Genomic DNA, 25000 nt, shown 5'->3' with positions numbered 1-25000 from the left:
TCCTCACCTGGCATTAATGAAGTCTGCTCTAGATTAATTACTTTCAGCCTCCTAGAATAATGGTTACTACTTGGATGGGTAAACTTCTATGAATGTGTACCTGAGAGCCATGGCATGAAAGAGTTTGACATGATAGACACAGAAAGTGCAGAACATGATGGCAGTAGTGCCATCTTGTAAGGCTGGCCTGAAAGTGGCCCTTTTCAGTGACTCCAAGAATTCCATCATAATTACTACTCTTTTCATGCTCAGATGGACAACGTGAAAGTGGTTTTCACATGAAAGTGTTGACTTTTATTTTTTAGCACTGGAGGCAAGGGTGGTGTTAGTCATTTCCACTCTTTGAGGGTGAGGAATTTGAGGGAGAGTCGTTGGGGTGTCCAAGCTGGGAAGAGACCAGAACCCTGTGTGGGGCTTGGTTGCTGGTGATGAGCAAATCAAGTCTTCTTGTGCCATGCTGATCTCTCTGAATGTTAAAAAAGTTCCGTTTCCTTCTTAAGCCACATCATTTACAGCTAATGAAACAGTGAGGGGGTGCAGGAGGGAGTCTGTTGTAAGGGATGGTGACATGCTGGGGAAGGAAACCTCCTTGAAAATGGCCTTCTTTACTTTTGATGGCTCCCAGCTGTCACTGCTCTGCAGTGCTGTCCTCAGAGTGTGCCTGCTTTCTGCTCTGCAGGGAGAAAATTACAGAGGCAGAGTTAAAATAGCCTGATACAGTCAGGATGAGTGTGTTTCTTTTTGAATTCCATGTTTGAAAAGAGTAGTGGGCTCCTTGGATTGCTTACTGAGATTCCTAGTGGAAATAAGAGCTCAAGGGAGGCCAGTTTCCATGTAAGCATTGGTTAAATTCTCTTACCTAGTTGTAGCTCAAAAGGAAGCTGAAAGGTTGAATGTTTTGTCTTGTAACATCTTTATAAGGTTTTTATCCTAGATTGCAAAGCATGTTACCCTTTGTGATCATCTTGCCATGGTCCTGTTTTTAGCACAGTGTATGTGGTTTTGAACAGCTTTGGGTTTCAGAAGGCAGGGTGATTCTCTCTTTGACTTAAGGTATGCATTTGGATTCATCTTCAGCCTACAGTCCAAGGCTTTTGCATCCAGAGTTAGCCTAACTTCCAGGCAAGAGACACTTCAGCTCATTCCTCTTCATCCTGTCCTCTCCTCTCCACCTGGGCACTTAATCAGATGTACCACCACTGACAACCTGGGTTCTAATGCAGAAGACTTAAAAAAACAAAAACAAAACAAAACAAAAAAAAACAGCTGGAGATTTCAAGTATCTTTCAGGTGTTAATCTTAAAATGTGTGTGATTTTTCTCTTGTAAGGGGGTTATTCCTTCTGCTTGGTTAACAGTATTAACTGTCTGTATTATATACTGCATAATCCTGAGATGATTAACTTCTGTGCTTAAAACTGTCAAAAAGTTCTGAAGCTTGTGTGTAAACTTTTTACTTTTTCAGTTCAATGTACTTTGTTCACTTATACCAGAGGACAGAAGCACTAAAATGAAATAATCATAGTATCACCACTGGGAGAACAAACTTGGCTTTTTGTGGGGGTGTATTGGAGTTTTTTTTTTTTTCCTGTGGAAAATTGAAGTAAGAGCTGAAGACACTAACTCATTTTGGGAATAACAACAAAATGAAACTGTGGTGCTGTTGGTAACCTGTTCTGGTAATAGTGGTCTACTGCTGTGCCTAAAGTGATCTAAGACAAGGTACAGTTTGTCTGTCTGGCTAGTCAAGCATCTGGACAGTGTGGGTTTTCCTTTTGCCCACAGACCTGCAGGGCCTTCTCTACATTTTCCTTCATGAGCTGCATGAAGGAGATCTGAAATGGGAAGTGAATTGTCTATTTCTGAAGGAACTCTATTTGAAGAGTAGCATATCTCTTTGACATTAGGCCAGCTGTGAAGTGCTTTTAATCACAGGCAGCTGATGATGTAATTTTTGAGTAAAGCTTGGTATTTGGATGTCTAAATAAAGGTATTGGTCTAGTTCCAATTGAGTTTGTTATTAAAAGTTAATTGAAGCCTTTCTGAAAGGTGCTGTGTTTGGTGCAGAAGGGACTGGAATCTTCTGTTTATCCACAGAATGTTCAGTCTTGAGAAGATTTCACCATTCTTACCTTGACTCCTCATTTCTGTGATGTGTTGTGATGCTGCTCTGGCAACACTCCTTTTAATGGTAAGTTTGATGAAATAGTTTCCATGTCAGCTCAGTCTAGGCTCCTTTGAAGGGGCTAGTACTGAGGACATGGGTTCTTGCCCTCTTGCCCTGGCACAGTGGAGACCTAATGTGGTGGCTTTTTAGGTCCTTCTAAAAGCTCAGTGATATTCAGAATGGACAAGGTTCACAAGCTCACTTTGTGCAGGCTGGTGAGCAGTGTAAAGATAATGTTGAAAATTACTGATTTAAAACTGCTCTGACCAAGCAGCTGGAGGTCTGTTAACTCTGGTGTGAAAATTGCTTTGTTTTCATCACTCCGAAAGTTTTTCTTTTCTCTCCATTCACTCCATCTGCTGTGTCTGAGGATACATGTGGAATTTCAGATGTCTTCTGAGTGGATTCTTATGAGTCCATAGTAGCCAGAAATTGCCAGTTGACTCAGTATTCCTTGAATTGTTGGATAGTGCTCCAAAAATAGCAAAGGCAAACAAAATGAGAGTTTATTACTGGCACATTAAAAAACAAATGGTTTCAAAAGTTCAGTATACAGCAGTTGTATATTTTTTATATCACTGTTTAAAACTTTAGTTTCAGTTATAACTTTCTTAATTTAAGGAAGTATAATGCCTAAGTTTACAGCTGTTTAATTTGCTTAACAAAGAACGTTTAGTTCATTGCATTTTCCCCCCCCGCACTGTTAAAAAGGCCGTTTCTTCCCTTGTGCTAGTTAAAGAGTTCTTATTGCAGTAAGAATTGTCACATTTTGTTTGAATGTGACAAATGGTATTTGATGCATTCATGGAGGTGAGACCCATCAGTAGGCACTGCCTGTGAAAAAGCCTTTGAGGAAGGAAGCTTTTTAGCTCACTGGTTCCTCTGACAAAGTTTCCTAGTTCTCATCAGGGATTAGTGTTATACTTGTGGCTATACGTGTCTTCCCTTGAGTTTTGGCTGCTGGTTTTGTGTTCCCCACATGTCCCCCAGCTAAAGTATGAGAATACAGCTCCCTCCTGCCACCACAAAATGCGGTGGTGTTTCCTTCATTTGGGAAAATGGCAGGAGTGTGAAAGGTGTATGTTTACCCTCAGGAAAACAGCAGTCCTACTCAACTGGTTTTCTCTGACTTCTGCTGATGGCAGGATGACTGGGGGGAAACACCTGTTGGTCAAGTCTGGTATCAGGAGCTGTTCTGGCTTCCTACAAATCCTGTAGTGTTCTGGGTGTTAGTGCTTAAACCTTCCTTTTTCAGGTTCAGCATTGGCACAGTTTGGTGCCTAGGTATTGTGTAAGTGACCTGAGAAAAGGAAACAAAACTCATTAGTCTATTTATGGAGGCACTGATTTTTATACTCTATAAAATACAAAGTTTATCTTCTGTGTTGAAAACAGAAGGCAAGCCAAATCTGATCAGTTGGTTTTGAAAAATACTCTGTTAGTTTACAAATGAAGTAATTTTTTTTACTCATTTTTTAACCTGCTCCTTTAGAAATGTGTAGAAGCCGTAAAAGAGCAGAAAGCTGAGTCACTAAAAGCATCCAGAGAAATTTAATTTTATTTTCATCAACTAATCTACCCACTCATATCTATCTGTGTAAACTAATTACTTTTTTAATTAGGTAGCCTTTTTGATTGCTTATGGAGAGCTGTGGTGAAATTTACTGCTAATTATGCAGGGGCAGAAGGAGGCCTCTGGATTGTTAGGAAAGATGAGAAAATTTTATTTCCTTTTGTTGAAATGGAGAGCAAGTAGTAATTGATACATAAATAATATGCTTATTTTTCCAATTTCAACCTATTCAGCCTCTGTTAACCTTATTAATTGAGGCTCTTTCTGTGGGTTACTGAGTTTCCTTCCATCTAATGTAACATCTACAGTAACTTCAGAACAGTGAGAAAACAAAACTGTAGTAGAAGGGTTTTTTTTTCTTTCTGTTAAAGAAAAATTACATTACACTCTGCATTAACATTAACATTCTGTTAATGTAGAGTGGTTCTAGAGTGGTGATGTTTGCCCTGAAATGCTGGCTGCTGAGACATGCTAGGAGGCAGTCTGCACAGTTCAAGAGCTGATTTTTTCACTGTGGTTGAATTTATGTTCAGAAAACTGGGAAGGTGGCAATTACACATCCCTTTTGCCATAATCTTTGAAGTCCTAAGCACATAATTTGGATTTCTTGTAAACCCTCTATTGCATGTGGTTAGAGACCATAGCTAAGACTGCACATGGAAGAGAACCCAGAAGTGGTTCTCCTTTGTATTTTCTGTTCAATGTCCTTAGAAGTGGGTTCTCTGAGATCAGATGGTAGAAGGGTTTTTAAGGTGGTTAGGCCACAGAATAACGCATTTTCTTCTCCTTTCCTTCAGCTTGTAGTCCTGCTCTGAATCTGTATGAAGAGTGAGACTTTGAATTAAATTTGCTACTTCCCTTGCAGTTGTTTCCAGAAGGCCCCACAGTTCACTTCCTGCCTTCAAGCTCCATCCTAATTTCAGCTACACTTCAAACTCTCAGCTTTCTATCTTTGCCCTGAGCTCATTTGTGCACAAATTAACACATAAAATAAAATGGCAGGTGGGAACATGAAGTATTTTTGACATTGTGTGTGTTTGATGAGCGATCAGAAATGTGAATAGGAAGTGCAAAGTCAGAAAAAATTAGTTCACCTGGTCCTTTCATTAAGGAAGACCATTTTCACCTTCTTTGAGTCTCCTGTGTTGTAATGTGCAGTGCAACATCTGAAAAGTCAGGTAGGTATCTGCCTGACTGAATTGCCTCCTCTAAGGGGACTCTGGGGATCTCCTCTGTGCTGTATTCAGGGTTGTTAATTTCAGCTGTGTCACAAATATTTTGTATGTTTGAGTGAGAGGGTAAGTGCTGTTGAGAAAGGATGAACACTCATCCACCTTTTGATGGTTTTTCCTAAGGTATAAATATGAGACAGGATCAGTGGTCCCTGTGCCATGAATGACTGAGCTGCCTGGTCAGGAGAAGACCTCTAGGAAGGCATCTCCAACAGCTTCCATATCTGTTCTAGAGCTTCATTTGTCTTAGTTGTTATCTGAGGAAGGAAACTGTCCAGTATTTTTTTCACCTCACTGTAACTCAAGTTCATTGCATCTCACTCTGTCTGCCAAGAAAATTTTATTATTTTCTTCTGTAATTCTGTATATGCTTGAAGACTATGAGCACTGCTACTCTCAGTATTTTCCAGGCTAAGATGTCTGGATTTGTTCCTTCTTCTGCACAGAGGTCTTCCATTTTTTCAATCTTTTTAGTGGTTTTTACTGTTTTCCTCTGAATCCTTATTTGTTCATCCCTTTTAGTTGAACTTCAAGCTGCAATAATGCTTCTAGATAAAGCCTTTCTAACAAGAAGGGGAGTGTAAGGTTGTTGCCCATGTCTTATGAGCTAAGGTAATGTTTTGCATGTAATTCACTAAAACTCTATCTCTCTCAGAAATGTTGTGTTTACTTTTTCTTATGTTGATGCAGTAGGAAATTGCTGCTGCCATGTATAAGTTTGCTTTATTTTCTTATTTAAGTATGTTCTTCCTAAATGAGGTATTTAAAATTTTCTCCAGTTCGTCAAAAACCCTTTGATTTCTGATATTGTCCTTAAAGATACTGTGAGCACCTTTGTATCACCTACATATTAAATGCACACACTTCTTTTGTCATACAGGTCTGGTGAAGAGAACTGTCCCTTTTGGGGTGATCAGATTGTTCAATTTTAGTAGTAAATTCTTAGTGATTGCCCAGTCTGAAGAAGCTGTGCAGCCACCTGTGGTAATTCTGAGACCCCAGTCTATTAGCAGTAAGTTTGCCTCAGTTATTGAGCACCTTACTTGATCTGAACCTCTTGAGTTAGACCAAGGACTTGAAGTTTCTCCCCCACCCCTCACACCCCAAGTGTTAGAACGCAGATTGCCTGCAGCTCCATTGAAAGGTTTCACCAGAGATGGGGAAGGTGGGTTGCCAAAACAGGATGTTGTCATGGGGAAATAGAAGAGCTCTTTTGTGGATTTAACCCAAAACACTTGTGTACAGTCAGCCCTTTCCTTCTCCTAAAGGATGCTGGCAGTCTGAAAACATGCTGCTGGTCCCCTCAGAAGTCAGACAGTTCTAGAGGCATCTGGAGACAAAGTATTTTCAGGTGTGAACATATGTTGATTTTCATCAAGGAGGCTGGCTACTTCCTGTACTGTGGAACATGCATATTTTTAGTGAACTTAGTGGTAGGGCAGAATATCATCTCGGTTCATGATGCAGTAGTAGGGAGCTGGGAAATGGCTTGGACAGAGATGTAATAGGCAAACATAAGCCACTGACCCTAGAAACTACTGCACCAAGGAACTTTTCCTGGAGCTTATGTGGTAGTTAAAAGGCACGTGACTTTCTGAACGCCAGCTTCAGCCATATGACAATCCTACTAGCCTTCAGCCACTACAGGTCATACCTGTTTAGCTTTCATATGCATTTCTTGTGCTACTCAGCAACTGCACATCATCTTCCTATGGGCTTGTTTTCCACAAGTGTGTATTCCTTCTTCTGAAGAAGAGCAATTTTTATTTTAAACCGTGCTTTACCCAGCAGACTTGGCATCTCCCTACAATTCCTTTTCAGCTCAGCATTTATTCACACACTGCAGTCAATGGTGGCAAGCAGACTTGTGCTGCAGTCTGTCAGCTGAAACACACAATCTGCTTTGTGCACTCCAGCCACCTTTCCCAGTGAAGGTCCCCAGAAGAATCTGGCTAAATTGAGAATCCAAAGATGCATGTTTTTCTCAATAGCAGTTCATATGTGCTGTGACCCAGGCAGTGTATGCTTGGCAGTTCCAAGCCTAGAGCACAATGCTGGTAAGAAGATCTGCATGTTCTCTTACAGACCTGTAGTGTCAAAACAGGTTTCACCTCTTAGTCCTCTGTGCTACTGGTATGGGGTCCCTTCAAAAGTAGATGATTATGACTGATTCAAACAACAATCTTTTGGTGTTCATCTGTCAGCGCATTGCTTAACAGTGATGGAGAAGTAGATGTCACTCTAAATGTGCTTAGGTACATAAATAAGTACTGAAACAGCAGTTTACTCAAACTCAGGCAAATTAACAAAGAATTTTATTGAGTATTCAATTTAGCACCACACAAAAGGTACACTGTGCTTTGTGTTGCCTTTAGGAAACATGCCAGAACACTTCCAAACTAGAAAAACTAATGTAAAAAGCTTTCTTGGTTATCAGCGGAACTTACTATTTGCTTTAGAGAAGCTACTCTGAAAAAACCACAGCTTTTGTACATTATGTTTTAATGATCTTCCAGGCAGACTAAGTATTGTTCCCCTACCAATGAGCTCTATTTCATGTCCTAGGATTTGAACTTTGTTTAAAAAAATCACTTAGGCCAAGATGCTTTCAAGAAAAGCATTCAGTCCAGAACTCTTATCAGCAGGTGCAACTCACAATATACTAGTCATCTGCTAAATTCTGTTTCCTGAAAAGCAGAATAATTTTGATCCATGGAAGCTGTATGAATTGGGTTCTACAACTCAGTGCTGTGCACATCGAGGAAGATCTGGAGTCAGCTTTTGTCCTGGACTCAAAGATAGGTAGGTGAATGGCAAGGGTTATTTGGTCTACCTTCTCTTTCAGTACAGATTTTTATGCTGTAATGGCTTGAAATTATTTCAAATATGAAGTGCTTCTGAAGCCCATGTCAGGGGGTTGGAACTAGATGGAACCTTTTTTAACCTAAACCATTCTATAATGCTATTTCATTCTAAAGTATTTACTGGTCCCTCACTTGGCCAAGCTTTTGTTTCTTAGTCTGAATGGTTCAGATTTAAGTTCTCTACATTAACTATTACACTTATTTTAAATGTGCTTTAGTTTTCTTTTTTAAGTTGAGGTGAACTGGAAATATATTTATTTTGCCTGAATATGGAACACACAAATGTTTCAGAACATTCTTTATCTGATGCACCTTGCAGTTAAGAGAAAGCTCAATTTGCATAAAGGGAACTTCAGTAAGTCAACAATAGTAGTAGAGCCATAGTCAAATGAAACTGTGAAATGGACCCCATGCTAATGCATATAAAGAGAGAACTGGAAAACAGCTAGGCTTCCAGCTTCACTGACTCCAGTATGGAACGTGCTTCTTTATACTCTTCAGCTTCTTCCAATTCTTTTTCATTTTCCTGTAATCAAAAACAACATTTTTGAGTACCCTGAAAATAACTGTTGTGGGATTAAATTTAAGAAGGTAAAAAAACTGCTAACAAATAAGGAGAAAGCTGAGGAACTCAACAATGTTTTTGTCCTACTGGGAGCTTCTTCGTACACCTCTCAAGTGGATGGGCTACAAAATAGGGGCTGGTAGAGCAAAGTCCCTCCCGCTGTAAGTAAAGATCAGGTTCATGTCAACCTGAGGCCTGGCGAACCTGAATGTACCTAAGTCTGTGGGACCTGACAACATGCTTCCCAGAGAGGGAATTGGCTGGTGCAGTTGCCACGCTCCTCTCCATGACATTTTAAAAGTCATGGCAGTCAGGTGAAGTCCTGAAGACTGCAAAAAGGGAATTGTTATTGTGGACTAAATGGTTCCCCACAACATCCTTCTCTCTAAACTGGAGAGAGGTGGATTTGATGGGTGGATTCTTCACTGGATAAGGAATTGGCTGGATGGTCACAGCCAGAGAACTGGTCAATGACTCAATGTCTGGATGGAGATCAGCGACCAGTGGTATCCTTTGGGGGTCTGTATGGTGACCAGTGTTATTAAATATCTTCATTAATGACAGAAAGTAAGGACTGTAAATGTGCAGGTAACACCAAGCTGAGTAGCTCAGCTGATGCACCCGAGGGATGGGATGCCATCCAGAGGGACAAAGTTGAGAAGTGGGTCCATGGGAATCTCACGTGTTTAACAAGGCCGTGTGCAAGGTGCTGCACCCGGGTCAGTACTTGGTCTCAGCCCTGGTGCCAGCACAGGCTGGGGATGGACAGATCACAGCAGCCCTGCCCAGAAGGACCTGGGGGTGCTGCTGGCTGAGAGGCTGGACATGCCCCAGCCATGACACTGACAGCCCAGAGAGCCAAACGTGTCCTGGGCTGCATCCAGAGCAGTGTGGGCAGCAGGGCCAGGGAGGGGATTGTGCCCCTCTGCTCTGCTCTGCTCAGAGCCCACCTGCAGGGCTGCATCAGCTCTGGGCTCCCAGCACAGGAAGGACATGGAACGGTTGGAGTGAGGCCAGAGGAGGGACACCAATATGATCACCGAAACACCTCCCTTTTTGGACAGGCTGAAAGTTGGGTTTGTTCAGCCTGGAGAAGAAAAGGCTCTGGGCAGCCCTCAGTGCAGCCTTTAGTACTTGATGGGGGCCTACAGGAAAGACAGGGACTGACTTTTTAGTAAGGCCTGTTGTGACACGATGAGTGGTGATGGTTTTACACTAAAAGAGAATAGATCCAAGCTAGATATAAAGAAATTTTTTACAGTGAGGGTGGTGAAGAGCTAGGACGGGTTGCTCAGAGAGGTGGTAGGTGCAACATCCATGTAAATACTCCATGTCAGGCTGGATGGGGCTCTAAGCAAACTGAGTTGAACCTTTAAGCAACAAAGTTGAAGATGTTCCTGGGCATTGTAAGGGAGCTGGAACAGATGATCTTTGAAGGCTCATTCCAACCCAAACCATTGGGTGAAATGAGGGATATATAATTTTTGAAAACACAAGATTCTGTGTTACTCAAAGCACAGGTAAATTCTTTTGTCCTGCTTAGGGTCCCAGATAATGGCTGTCATTTGCAAGTGGATTTGACCTATGAATACCTTTATTTGATAGTGTTGAGTATTTAAAACCAAGGGACCAGTAAGAACAAACTTTAGAGCATGAGTACTCTTATAAATACGCTTAAGTAGACTGACAACTGAAAAAGACACTAGGGTACAGTAGATTTTAATAAATGCATTGAAAGTGAGCTAAGCACAGAAAGCAACACATGAATACTTCCAACTTCTTAACAATAGTAACTGCCCCCATTCTTTGTTTTTTTTAAGTATGCATACTATGAATCAATAGCACCATTTCTGCATGCCACTGAAATTTAGAGTGCCTAACTATTCAGTAACTAGTTGAATGACAAAAAGACCCTAAATCCTGCCACGTACTGAGCCTTTGTTTTGTCAAACAGTAGAGGCACACTGCCTGAGATTAGGACACCTTGACTTTTCCATTAAAAAAGTATTTGCATTTTAGCCATCACTGTATCTGGGACATAATTCAGGATTTTTAGCCTCACAATACCATTTATTGTGCACCAACATGTGTAGCTGAATTCTTGATGAGAAGGCAACTTTTAAAATAAGCATTATCATCTCCAAATCTATTATAGGTTCAGTGAATCTATTTGTACAACATACTCTTTATTCCTGGAGGTATTTGTATCTTAAAAAAACAGGGCAGTACTGCTCACTTTACTAATAAAATGCTAAGCAATACTCAGCAAGTACTCCTCTGACTTGTCCATAGCATAATAAGAGTAATAATCAAAGCATTTTGACAATTTCAGTTCCCTACAAGCGTATTATATACGTTTATACTATCTATAGAAACTAAAGTGGGTGAACTGATTTTTCTGATGATGGAACAAGCACAGGAAATCTGAGTCCATTTTCACAGTCTGGTATAAGTGTATGCAGAGCATACAATCCATTAAGGACAGCTTCTAACACATACAGTCTCCACAGACTGAAGACCAAGTCTACAAAGAAAGTTATCTAAAGCAAAATACTGGTATCTTATAGGATGTTGGTCTTGGGACCTACAGAAACTAATTCTTTAATTCAGCTTTTATTTGCTGCAGTAGTTTATCCAAGCACACAGGAACTGCAGCACTTTTTGATCAGTTGGGTTGTGATGCAATACTCACTAGTAGTTGAGTCAGCTCTGCATGTGCAACTTCTAGTCTGCGCTGGCAGTCCGGAATCATCATTCGTGACTCTTGTAAGATCTCAATCTGTGAAAATCAGAAGCCAATGAAATTAGGATATATTCCAGATAGAAACATTATCTTTTAGGATAAATTTTTATTCTGAAAAATCATCACTCCAGTCATTATCTAGGTATTTCAGAACAGTTGCACCTATCTTCTTGAATAGACTTCTTTTTTAAAAAGACATTCATTTAGCGTAATTGCTTAAAACTCTGTTAATTTACAGGACATTTCCATTCCATTTACTCTGTGCTTGGCTGAATATCAAGTATTAAGTGCAAGACAGTACTTAGAATAATCTTTCCCTTAGGCAAAAAGTACAGCTTAGTAAGGTTTTCAGCATTTGTTACAAAGTCTATTTAAAACAAACTTTCTCCTGCTGTCATGAAGCAGCTTCATCCAAAAGGGGATCAGGTGGTTATATAAATATCTCCTGCATCTTTTGGGTAATAAAGAAAAAGAATGTTCAGATAATACCCCATAGAGATAATTACCGCATGAAAAAAGTTATTGAGTTATTGATCACATTGTGTGCAGACTGCAGGAGGCTCTGACTGAAAGACAAAGGTAAAGAAAAATGAAAAGCAAAGACCAGCAGGCTCATATTTTTGATGCTTATCATGCATAAAAAGTTATTACATATCCTTGTGCTTCATTTTAGGAGAAAGATTATTCTCACCATGCACTTTGAACAGAATTACTAAACTGGCACCCCACTGAATCTGAAAATCCTGCCACCTCCTAAAGAAAACAACATCAGTTTTAAGAAAGGGAACATTTATTTCATGGAGCATTTCTGGATCTGAACACTAAACACTGAGAAGAAAAGGTAAGCAGAGTTGTCAGTAACGTTAAATCTCTTTAGAAATGCAAATTTGTTAGCTATTTAGATATTAAATACCTCCATTCAGGATAACCAACAGTAAGCCTTCCCTTTTTCTTTCTGTCATTCTTACATTGTATTGTCCCGCTAGTATTAATGCTGCTGTACCAAAAGGTCACTGCAAAAGGGATTTTAAGCTGTAGCTAAGAATGCGTTGTTTATATTATATATTCAGGAAGGCTTTATGTAACAAGATATTATCACCAAGGTTTTAAGTGTCACTTAGTCCATTTGGTTTTGAGAGAGAAAACTTTAGTTTCTAATTTTACACTTTCATCAGTCAATATAACATCCATAGAATGAGGTGTGCCATCAACTGCATGAGATGATGCCTTTTGCTCTATGTAGTAGAATAGAATACCAACAGGAGTGAGAATGTCCAATAATTACTTCATTGCACCACACTGCAACCCTAAATACTTGTGTATTGTAAAGCTGGCAGATAATATGAAATTAGTAATTTATTTGATAGGCGGCACTACATAAGCGACCTGCGAAGACATGTAAATCTAGAACCTGCAAGCTACAGTTCTGCTTGCTCTAAGAAATAAACAAATCTACCCAAATCATTCTAATCAAAACAACATTTGACTGATTTCCATAGAGTTACCCAAGTTTTATTTACATGTGCCAATGGTTATGCAATGATGAATAAAAATCAGAAGGATGATAAATCCTAGAACTATATTCAGTAGGCGCAAACCAGGAATTTTGTGGAACCACTATGATTTAACTTCCACATAAACCACTTTCTTTTCAAGTAATGCTGATAATCTCAGATAAGACTACTTACTTTTACAAATATACACAGCAATGTCAAAAGTTCAAATAATTACATAAGCTTTATGACTGGATTTTTAGAAGTGTTGGTTCTTTAAATTCTATTAAAATTCTGCCCAGCTTTTGGACAGAACTGTAAGAGTGACAAGCACAACAGCCACTCAAACTCCAGTGCCAGGCATTGCAGCCACTCAAATTCCACTGACCATACCACAGCAATTCCAGCTCCAGCTAAGGACTATTGTTTAACCCCAGCCAGCACCTAAGTATCAGGCAGCTGCTCACTTGCTCCTGCCCCCAGGCTAGTGGGAAGGTAACAGGAAGAAAAGGGAAACTTTTTGGGTTGAAATAAGAAAAATTTAGTAACTTTAAAAAATGCAGTAATAATGATGTAGGTAAAGATAACAGTTTTATCAGCCTCCAAAAAACAGAAGCAGAGTATGTTGATTTGGGTTTTTTTCCCAACTGACCCACATCTAACCAAGAGATTTAGAGATATGCAGATCAACAAATAATTTGAAAGCAACAACAACAACAAAACCCCCAAACAAAAACAAAAAAAAACCCAAAACAAACACACCCCCCCCCCCCCAAATTCCACAGGACCCTCCTTGCTCTTAGAAGGACACCCTAATACACTACTCAGGGTCACAAGGGTATAATAGCAGTGTTGTTTCATGCGACAAGAGTGGTGTTCTGAATAGAAGAAGTGGGCTAAAAACCATGACAAATATAAATGAGTCATATATGTACCGATTATATACACAAAAATGAATATATAGTCTAGCTTTTAAATACTGTTACATAATCACTTGCCCATTTTTGGTTGCACCAATAATCCTGACAGTATGGATATACTCAAAGATGGCAGAGATAAGGACAAGACATCCAGATAATTTTGCTAAAACAAGCGCTACTGGTATGAACTACTTTTCCGCACAAAGTCTGTAAACCACTTGGAATCTATTGGCTAATTACAGCCATATCTGGTAGAAAGACAGGGACCTAAAAGAAAAAAAAGTAATCTCTAAGAATCGCAAAGTTCCAAAATTTAGTAATCCCTCTAAATAAGCTTAGTACCACACAATAAATAACCATGCTAAGGCTACTGGTTGGCTAATCCTTTTTTGTAACTTAAATCCACACCATTGCAGTACTTCTCACCTCAGTAGTAAACAGGAGTAGTACAAAGCACTGGGCCTTGGTAATATCAAAGTGCTTGGCCACCATAACATATTATGGTGTAGGGATATAGGGAGTAGTACAGCATAGATAGTGTAGGAAGAAGCTGGGCATAGGGAAGGCAGGAACTTAAAGGAGATACAGCATTAAGATGATTTTGGACAGAAAACAACCCCACAAACGCACACAAGAATTGCAGGAAACAGTTTTATTACTACTTCTTCCTTTCAGACCCAAAAGAAGCTTTAACTATCTCTTGGGTTTTTTGCTCACCTGAGATTCAGGTGGTTGAGAGACTTTTGCCCTCTGAAGGCCTTGAGGCAGACACAACAATGAAACAGAGTCTTCAAGGTTTTGTTTTTTCAACGTTTCTCGAGTTGTTTATTGTTTTTTATCCTACAAGTTTCTCTGTGCCCGGCCGAGGTCTGTTCTGCTGCTCGGACACCGGATGACTCCCCTCTCGATGGGAGGTCGCTCTCTTCTTATACAGATAATTACATGTATATTATTTACAGTTATGTGCCAATGCCTATCACCTATGCTAACAGGGTCATCTCTACTCTGACCCAATTCCCTTAAACTACTTTGTGTCATCATCACATCAGAAGATGGAGGCCAGGGGAGAAAAAGAAGCAGCCAGGGCATTGCCCTAATTCCTCCATCTTTTTCCCCATTCACCGCCATACTAAAAATCCAAAAACTACAAAATTTTCCACCCGGTGATACACTACATTACTGTTTTCACACCTTTGTGACTTGCATTCTTCTCTCAGCGTTGGAAGTTTTTTTTCCCATGGGCTGAAGTTAAAGACTGTGTCCTCCTGGGCTCTGTGCCACGGTCTACAATCCCCCTGTACAGACGCAAGACCCTCTTGCTCGGGTCCCAAACCTCTCTGCCGAGGTCTGTGACCTTCCAGGGTGCCTAGAATAATGCCCTGGACTCCAACAACTATCCACAAATACAGGATACAGTAGCACACTTGCTGTAGGCAAGTTGTCAAATATATTGATCAAAAGACTCCTGAAGGACCTTGAAGGAAAGCTTCAATAAAAAACTGGAGAACACTGTTTTGTTTCTATGGTGCTTGAGTGCTTCAAGAAATGGCCATTCAACAACAAACCACCTACCACTTCTAGCATGAAAACTGATGGAGGAGGAGAAAACCCTCTAGATGTAATACTGTGGTATTTCAAATGAGTTTTCTTTGCAGCTCCTCTCAGGTAAGATCTAATCCTATTTCTTCTAAAGCAGCTCACTTTAGGACATAAAAGACATAAAGCCTGGAACCTGAAAGGTACTTATATCTGCCTAGATGAGAAGGAAAACACTCTTTGGAAAACAGAAGGGGAAAAGGAGGATTACAGTAATGCTTTTTTATAATACATAAATATACACACACACATATGATTTAGCCAGTGTTGCCTCAAGTTTGCCTGTTTTTCACTTTCTGCATTTTGTTCTCACGCAGCTTCAAGTAAACTATGTATATTATTAGAATTGTTTACATTCTTCCTCTCTAGGAGGAGAATGATGATTGACGGTGATGGTCACCAACGAGGTCGAAGAGGTGGCTACCTGTGTAGCCAATCTTGGCCTGTCTGTAAATTTGTATATATACGGAGTCAGAAAAATAGAGTAGAAGGTTTCCTGCTTGACCTCCTGCTGGCCTGCATCGTCCTTTCGTGCTCCTAACAGCAGCCGCAGTGTGACCCTCCGTCACAAGTGGTGACCCCTCCGTTGGACAAGAATTCAGCCTTCTGTGTATCTGAGGTAACAAGTGGTAAGAGATGATGACCTCTGCCTCTCCCTCGGAAGATGTCCTCGTGATGGACCTCTGGTTTGAGGTCCTAGAGAAGGAGGGATCCTCTGTATCTAGGGAGGACTTCCTAGAGTTTTTTTATTATGCTAGAAGCCACGGTTTTTTCTCCACCGTTCAGGCCGCTTTCTCCACATTGGAGTGGCGGATCTTAGGGTCCCACCTACTGCACGAGTTTCAGGCGGATGCTGGGGTGGATTTTTTGCAGTTGCTAACAGCCTGGAAAAGGCTGGAAACGGTGCTGCTCGGTATGCAGCCTCCCAGTTCTGGGGCTTCAGAGGATGGCTCCAACCTGATGCTGTCTCCCGGGCTAGGTCCCAGGGGAGATGGTGGTGCCTTTTCTCCTGTCCCCGCACCGCGGACGCGCCGCTGGAGCAGAGGGGATTTAGCCCCCACCCCCGCTCGCACGGTGCCGGCGGGAACACCGATTCCCGCCCCACGTAGGGGCAGGAATGAGGAAAGCCTGTCCTCCCTCATGCCAGCAGCTGAGGAGGGCGCGGGGCCCGCGGACCGGACCCCGCCCGTACCCGCACCCCGCGGGCGCTGGAGTGCGGGGGATCTCGGGGCTTGCGGAAGCCCAGCGGGACCGGCGCTACCAGTGCCGCTGACTCCGGTGCCGCGGAGGCGGCAGCAGAAGGTCCCTTTCCCTCCCGGTGCATTCCCGGCGCGGGAAGCGCCAAGAGCGCGTTTCGACCGGGGAGGGGGGGCGGTCACAGTGGACTGCCCTCATTGTGGGATTTCCACGAGATATTTCGTGGAGGAGGACGGCGTGGGTTCGTGCCGTCCCGAGGGGCCGAGTGAAGCGGCCCCGGACCCGCAGCCCCCCCGCGCCTCCGGGCGCGGCTCCGGGCGGCCAGCCAAGTCTGCCCGGGGGGGCACGGCCCCGGGGGCTGAGAGGCGTGCCCGGGAGAGTGAGAGGCCGGCCCCGCAGCGGGCGGGAGGGCCGCCCACCATTGGAGCTCGGGCGGCCGGGGGAACCATGCTGGGAGCGGTACCCGCAGCCCCTCCCGCAGCTGCGGCTTCGCCGAGAGATGCGTGGGGGAGGTGGCGCTCGGGTGACCTTCGGGCTGTACAGCCTGGCTCTCCAGCGAGTCTTTCACCCCCCGCGAGCCCCCCTCTTTCCCCCGTGGCTTCTCCCTCCCAATCGCCCGTGTCCTTGGAAGCGGTGCCGCGCGGCAAGTCCCTCAAGGCTCTGCGTTCCCCCCCCGCGCTGAGCCGGAGCGGCTCCGCAGTTTTTACTTTTCGGGGGGACGGCGCAGCTGGCGACAGGCCGGTGTTCACCCACGGCAAGGGGTCCCGGGATGCCGAGTCGCCTTCGGGTGGCCATTGGACGCTGCCACCGTGTCAGGTGACGGTCCGGCCGCGGGACCGCACACGGTTTTGGGTGGATGTCCGATCCAAGGCTGATGGCGTGGGTAGCCGTGGTTCGGCACGGCGCCCCCTGAAGGGCAGGGATGAATTCCCCAGCTCTGCAGGTGCTGCAAGACAGGCACCTGCCTCTGTCCCCGAGGAGTCTAGGGGACAGAATTCGGAGGATGATGCCTCGACGGGCAGTCTGCGAGCTTTCCCTGTGCTTCGGGAAGCTGGTCGCAAGAAACATGCCCATTTGTCTTGGCAGGCTTCGGTTGATCTCTGAGATAGGGTTGGTAAACACGGTCTGGGGTCTCCGGAGATGATGCAGGTAGTCCGGCTGATAGACACAGACGTGTTACCTCCTTATGACATTTGGTGTTTGGGCAAGGTTCTCTTTCAGCCGGTCGAATATAACCTATTTGAGTCCAAGTGGTCTCACTTGGCTGAAAAGACTGCAGCAGAGAATTTGCTGGCTCGTCAAGATGACCCTAGGTATGGGGTCGGGCCAGACATGCTGCTGGGTATAGGTGAGTTTGCTGATGTTAATAGGCAGATCACCTGTGAGCCCCTGGTACTGGAGCAGTGCCAGAAAGTTGGCATGGCAGCATTGGTACAGACAATGGAGTTATCTGCACCAAAACAGTCTTTTGCCACGATTCTTCAGGGGACTGACGAACCCTTTCTGCAATTCGCGGGGAGGCTGACAGCTTCGGTTGAGCGACAGGTGGATGATTTTAATACCAGAATGATGTTGCTCAAACATTTGGCAAGGAGCAATTGCAATGCAGAGTGTAGAAGGATCATTGAGGCCCTTCCAGGCAATCCCTCACTTTTGCAAATGGCCGAGGCCTGTGCCAAGTTGAGCACTGTATGTGCTAAGGTGGCTGCCGTGACTACCACCCTGCAGCCGACCTGTAAGGGGAAGCGGGGTGGGAAGCCGAAGCAGGCAAAGGCTCTGGCCAGCAAGAAGACAGGGAAGAAAGGGAAGAAGGGAACCAAACCTTTGTTTCTTTGTGCACGGTGTGGACGGCCAAATCACATGGCCAATGATTGTAAGGCCACAGTTCACGTGAATGGCCAGTCTCTATCGGGCTCAGGAAATGGGCAGTGGAGCACGAAAAGGAAGCGTGCTCAGACACGAGTGACTTCCCAATCCCCAGAGCCAATGGAGGTCTGCTGGGCCAGCAGAGTTTCCACACCCACCTGCCCCTGTCACCGTCCCCGAAGGGACCTGAATTGCTCAACTTGCGTTTTTTGAGTCTTCTGTTCAAAGGACAGAGTGCTGGTGGCGAGAAGGAGGCTGCTCTGAAGCTACTGGGCTGCCTGACGTTCACTGGACTGTTGTTCTGGCCAGAGACTGTCCTGAAATGACTTTTACTCTGTCTGTCTTTGGAGTGGACATTGCAAGTTTCTCCCTTGCTGCTTGACGTCTGGAATGGACTCTTTCTTCTAGACGACTTCGTCGCCCTTCGTGACTTGGTTCGGGAGCAGTTGGTCCAGGAGTATCTGGAACTTTCTACCAGTCCCTGGAATGTCTCTGTTTCCTGCCTCAGAAAGAAGCCTGGGACATGGAGGTTGTTACAGGACCTCTGAAAAGTTAATGCTGTGGTGGAAGGCATGAAGATGGTGCGGGCTGATGTGCCGTCGCCCACCATGCTTCCCACAGATTGGTTGATCCTCGTTGTGAATCTGAAAGATTGTTTTCTTGTGATTCATTTGTACCCTACAGGTATCAGTGGCCGATGCAATGTTGAATAGTCCAATCCCTTGCACATTTTGGACTGGGTCTTTCTCCCCCATCAGCCGCAAAAGACGGCAATTGCATTGTTTGAGCTCATTGCTTGATTGATAATTAAATGCAGGCAACAGTGCTTGCAGATTGATGGGTGCAGATTTTGCAAATTTTATACTCTCAGTATTACGGGAGAAATTTGACTGGAGCTTTGCAAGCAGTGTTTTTCTGCCAAATGCTCTGAAAAATTTTTAGGGCAGGTTGCTTGTCATCTGCCCAGCCATGAGCTATTGCAAGTGGCAAAAATTCTTTGAAATTTTTGCGGCACAAAACTAGTCAGAAGTAAGTGCAAGGACCTGCTGTCTTCATAGACGGTTCAGGAAGGACACGACGGGCCATTGTTGCTTGGAAGGATGGATCTGAGGGTCAAGTTTTGGAAGGTCATGAGGATGGGACAGCCCAATTGGTTGTATTGAGGGCTGCCGTCATGGCATTTCCAAAGTTTCCCAGGAACCTTTCAATTTAGTCACGGATTTTGTTTCTGTGGCCGACATGGAACAGCAGTTGGGTCATTCAATTTTGAAGGAAGTCAGCAATGTTGCTTTGTTTCATTTGATGAAGACCCTGTGTTGTGCCCCTGAGGTCTGGGCTCTTCAAAACAAAAATGGGGAATGCAGGGTGAAACCCCGCAAACAATTGGCAAAGGTTTTGTATGCCATCAAGCATTATAAGGTGCTGCAGGGTTCTAATAACCCTGTCATGTTGAAAGCCAGGAGACCGTGACCAAGACGAAGGTCAACACGTGGAGGAACCACTGAGTGATGACTCTGATGCCAATGATCACTCCGATGCGCCTTCCATGTCAAGAAATTGAACATTGTTCATTTTCTTTTTTCCTTTTTTCTTTTTTAATGGTAAAAGGGTGAGATGTTGCCTCAAGTTTGCCTGTTTTTCACTTTCTGCATTTTGTTCTCACGCAGCTTCAAGTAAACTATGTATATTATTAGAATTGTTTACATTCTTCCTCTCTAGGAGGAGAATGATGATTGACGGTGATGGTCACCAATGAGGTCGAAGAGGTGGCTACCTGTGTAGCCAATCTTGGCCTGTCTGCAAATTTGTATATATATGGAGTCAGAAAAATAGAGTAGAAGCTTTCCTGCTTGACCTCCTGCTGGCCTGCATTGTCCTTTCGTGCTCCTAACAGCAGCCGCAGGTGTGACCCTCCGTCACAAGCCAGTACCTCAGCTAAACTAATAATTAAAACTGTTCTCCTAGTCTCAAGTGACTGAATTTGTTCCCATCCCCAAATGTTACTTTTCATTACCAAAATAAAGACTACATACAACTGTATTTTAAGTTATGCACCCTAGAATAGAAATTAGAGGTTATTAACTAGAAACGGTTCTTAAAATGTCACTACAGATTTTTTTCTGAAAAAACATCTCAAAGTCTTTACTGTATCCAAAATATTGTTCTCAGCAATCTCTCCTGGCACTATATAGCTTCTTTTGAAGTCTCCAGATGTTGAGTAATCTAAAATATTAACAACTTTCAGAATGCAAAGTGCACTAAACAAACAAGAAGTGAGAATGTCATTGGAGGAACTAACTGCTTTCTAAGTGGATCAGGCAATTTCTGAATGAATCAAGACTGTTTTCTGTGAAGGCTTTTGTCATTGGTCTCTGAAAATGCCTTCCATTAGTATGTAACAATTTCGGCAGAAGTTCACAGCCACCGCTGTTTTTGATTTTCATGGTATCTTGCAGGTCACTGTGGAAATACCATGATGCAGTCAAATAATCTGATAAATGGGCAACACTAAAAACAGGAATTGAATTTATTAGTTCTTGTTAGCACCAGTTCTTCAGAAAGGCTCCTGTTTTGTAGACCTTCAAGTCTCAGTTTGGTGAGGCAGAAGAGAGTTCTGCTCTACAAATACAAATTTTTATTTGTATACAAATTCTTTATTTGTAATTCATTCTGCTGGCATAATGAAAGCAAGACAGGACATAGACATATGAACTGAAACATGAATTTACTAAAAAAGTTGGTTCAGCTTTTTCTAAAAGGGCTTTCTCCTATTTTTTGTTAATTTTGTATTTGAATTTTGTTTAACCTATTCTTCCATTGTTTAAAAATAAGGACAGGATGTCAGAAGGTATGTTTATGACTGTTAAGTGAAAATAATTTTAGTTTATAGTTTTGATTTCTGTGAAGATTTGAGATAATGCATCTGGGAAATACTTGGAGGAAAAAAAAATCAAAAGGTAGCACAGTGAGTTGAAAGAATATGAAGACCACAGTGGAACACAGACGTTTCACACTTCTGTAGAGAATAAACACCAATCTCCCAAACCCAAGCCTTCTTCTCGTGAACAGGAAATGACACTTCTTCTTCCAAAAGGGTATGTACCAACTGACTGCTATCCTTGTCCCACTATCCTTGTGGGAAACCTTCCAAGAAAAAAATGTAATCATACTGTAGTAGTGACACTAAACCAGACTCCTGAGCAGACCAAAGTGAATGACTTCACTACAGTCTCCAGCAGCTCTGCAGCTGCATACCCACCGCTCTCCTTCTCTGGGGTTTGTGATTTTACCAAAAAGGTACTGGTATATTTAAGAGCTGAAATGTTTCCCCTTCATATTTGCTCACTTGGCTGTAACATTTGCAGTAAGCAGCATATCCATCCAGACCATGTATTGACTATAGGTTCTTCATATTTCTGAGAAAGAGTTCGTGATGGCCTCACACACAGCTAGTGAGTAACAGCCACCCTGACACAATTTGCTAAGTAATACAGACACATAAACTATAATCCTTAAATATAACACCTTAAAGAAATCTCTGTGGCTGCTTTTCATGACAGGATTTTAGTCTAGCATTTATATAGCATGAGTCTAGAGAAAAGTACAGGAAATTCCTCTATCTAAAGGTGACTATGATTAAAAGAAAATAAATAAGGATTTTATAAAAAAAGTTCTAGGATAGTTTACCTGTTTCTTAATTCCATAATCATCACATGCTTCAGCTTTCATTTTTTCAATCTTTTCTTCTTGCTGTTTTGCTTCTTTTTCATACATAATTTTTTCCTTTGCCAACCTGCAATTAATAACCAAGTGATTGTATTAATCTTGTTCTATTACAGTAAAAAGTTACATTAGTGATAACAGCCCCCCACTGAAAAGCCACAGATCTGGAAGATAATATGCAGTTTTACAAAAAAAAAAGGGATTTTAACCTTTGCAAAAGGACTTTATCTAGGAAATTACAAATTTAGCTGTAATATATAAAGAGTATTTTCTCCACTTATCTTGATGCTGCTTTGGCTGTCACAGACAAAAGTAACAGTTCCATAACTTATATTGCAACAATTCTCTTCATTTCCTGTCTTTCAAAGGAAAAGTAATCCCTGTTTTATTCCTAATAATGGACCCGTACTTGGAAGCATGATGCTTTTTGCTAACAAGCATAGATTCAATAGTAATGTAAGTAAGTTTGAAGGTCAAAGAAATATTACACTAGTCTAATGTAATGTCCTACAGTAATTATTACATTGCAATCCCATTATCAAGCTTCAGTATTTGTTGTTACTGCAATTTTGCTGTTGCATCTCCAACTTTATTACATGTATTCATTAGGTGTATGTTAGATTACACAATACTAGATATGAACTCAAAATTTTTCAAGACCTGAAAAACTCTGGAACAATTTCTCTTTAGCTAGTTCAGGAGCAGAACAAACATTGAGATACTACTGTAGACCTGATATCATGCTGAAGAAAATCGTTCCCCAAACAAGAGTAAGATCAACCTACATAAGATTGTTTGAAGAGAATTTAACGTCCAAAAGAACATAATCAGATCCAAGAAGCAAAGGGTATATTATACAATGAAAAGAAAATAAATAAAGGTCTAGTAGAGTTTCATGACCACATTAGTGCAAATGAATTCATAATTTGTCACAGTTTAGTGCCCTACCAGGAGTGCTGAGGATGGACAGAATGTTACTGTGGTCTCAAGAACATCTGTGAACTGAAGCTGCCACAAAAGCATCACTGCAGTTGTATGGCGCAAAAAAAAAAAAAAAAAAAAAAAAAAAAAAAAAAAAAAAAAAAAATCCACTGACAATGCAACAGCCAGAGCTCTCCCTGTTTTTCACAAGAGTTTATCTGCTAAATAAAAATAGCCCTAAGCCATGGTGGCTCCACAGAATCAGTCTAAGTTGGGCTGTAGCAACACACACTTCAACTCGTTTCAGTCCTTGTGGAGTCACACGACCAGAGGGGGCCACCAGCCGTATAAAGCATCTTCAGCTGTGTGCAGAGTGTATCCTCTGGGTATCCACTGGGTCAATTTCTACAAGTAAGCCAAGTACCACCTTTGAGAATTAGAACTGGAGAAAGAAAGGAGCCTAATTACTAATAATAAAGACACTAAATGAGTGGCTGTAATTCCAACAACTGGAACTAGTTCCAGTATTAGCATCAGTAAATATTGATTTAATAGAGGATAAGTTAATTGTTTGATCAAGGTTACCTGATTTAATTCCAGACAGTATTAGTTGCTTTGCTACTTTTAGGTTCCAAAAAAGTTCATTTTAATCTACCTGTGAGACAGATTACTTTTTTGAATGAGACCAGCAAATTCCCTGGTGGAGCAAGGGGAGAGGCATGACTGAACAAAGTTTTTATGTGACTCACTGAATGTGTATCCCACTGAACTAAAGGCAGCCTACATTGCTGAATGGAACATTTTACATAATTTTAAATTTTAGCCAAAAGGCTCAATGCATCCCGTTATTTGTATCTTCAAATTCACATCTCCTTCTATGCACACTAACTTTTCAAACTGACTGTTCCCTTAAGTCTGCATACTTTCATCAAACATGGAACGACTGCATTGTTCTCACCTAGTTTAGAACAAGAACTTTTGCCTTTTCCACATCTGGATACTTAAGAATTGCATCTGTATTTAATGACCTATTTCTGTCACAGCTGTAGATGTCAGAAGAAGAACCTGAAATATTCTGCTTTTAAAAAAAGATACACAAGAAATCTGAAATATGAGAACATTTTCTGTGACAAATTTCCTGCTGCACTTTGTTCAGGACTCAGATTTATCTAAGTTAATATTTCGTTTATCATTCATAAGATTGGGATGCTGATACCGCATGATATTAAAGAAGTTCTGATTTGACGACATTTCCTGTAATAGATCCTTTCTCTACATGTCATGAAGCCATTTCTACCACATACATAGGTTGGGGAGACACTAATTAAGTTGATAACTTGATTTTAAAATAAGTGAAATTTCATAACGGAGAAGTACTAACACTTAATCACCTCTTAAAAATTTCAGCAGACATCTACACAAAAAAACCCTGTATAATACTTTCCTCTCATCTTCCTTTAACCCTTTTCTATCTGGAAAATAAATTCTGGGCTGGGTGGGGTTTTGTTTGTGGGTTTTTTTTTTTTTGTTCATTGTTTTGTTTGTTGTTTTGTTCGGGTTTTGTCGTTTTGGGTTTTTTTTGGTGGCGTGTTTTGTTCGTTGGTTGGTTGGTTTGGGTTTTTTCAAAAAGATTAGAATGGATGCAAACCAGAATCTTTATATACGGTGTGATCATACACAGTGAACAGAGTAAGAATAGCAGGTACCAGACCATAATTTGCTGCATTTGCATACATTTGAAGGATACAGGTAATTCAGAGATGAAAAAAACTGCAACCATGAAAACTACAAGAGGCTTAACTTTAGCAGATGTTTAACGGTGTTGTAACAAATATAAGGTTTAGCAACTTTAACTTTTAACTGAAACAATCAAAAATCAAAAAAAGGAACTAATGTGAAATACTTTTTATCATAACTGCATATTACACATATATACATACAGTATCACACATATATGCTTGTATATGGGCAATAATCCTTTATTCTAGAATAGACAGTTCCTTAAAATATTACCTCGTTTTTAAACAATCTGTCACCAGGTATCTATCTGAAACCCTAAGGTTAGCCTTATTTCAGATACACAATATCCTACATAGTCTAATAGTTCTTTAAACAAACCAAGCATGCATCACTAAAAAGTT

General features: G+C 41.7%; 2 protein-coding genes and 1 long non-coding RNA gene across 3 annotated transcripts in view; 1 reads left to right on the top strand and 2 right to left on the bottom strand.

Moving 5' to 3' along the window:
- CRHBP (corticotropin releasing hormone binding protein) overlaps window positions 1-25000 on the top strand; it is a 477084-nt gene that overhangs the window by 257535 nt on the left and 194549 nt on the right. The gene's annotated exons all lie outside the window — the stretch shown is intronic.
- Window positions 8119-25000, bottom strand: part of TBCA (tubulin folding cofactor A) — a 30075-nt gene continuing 13193 nt past the window's right edge. The window contains exons 2-4 of the mRNA XM_066339448.1: window positions 21903-22008; window positions 11093-11179; window positions 8119-8361 (exon numbers count right to left, since the gene is read on the bottom strand). Coding sequence (XP_066195545.1) covers window positions 8281-8361; window positions 11093-11179; window positions 21903-22008 — 274 coding nt within the window. The 3' untranslated portion in view covers window positions 8119-8280. The remainder of the gene's footprint in view (window positions 8362-11092; window positions 11180-21902; window positions 22009-25000) is intronic.
- LOC136374191 (uncharacterized) overlaps window positions 23068-25000 on the bottom strand; it is a 2261-nt gene continuing 328 nt past the window's right edge. The window contains exons 1-2 of the long non-coding RNA XR_010745852.1: window positions 23445-25000; window positions 23068-23301 (exon numbers count right to left, since the gene is read on the bottom strand). The exon at window positions 23445-25000 is cut by the window's right edge and continues 328 nt beyond it. This is a non-coding gene — a long non-coding RNA (uncharacterized lncRNA). The remainder of the gene's footprint in view (window positions 23302-23444) is intronic.

Source organism: Sylvia atricapilla, chromosome Z (genome assembly GCF_009819655.1).
Source record: "Sylvia atricapilla isolate bSylAtr1 chromosome Z, bSylAtr1.pri, whole genome shotgun sequence".
NCBI lineage: Eukaryota > Metazoa > Chordata > Aves > Passeriformes > Sylviidae > Sylvia > Sylvia atricapilla.
This window is presented reverse-complemented; position numbering and strand designations above follow the sequence as displayed.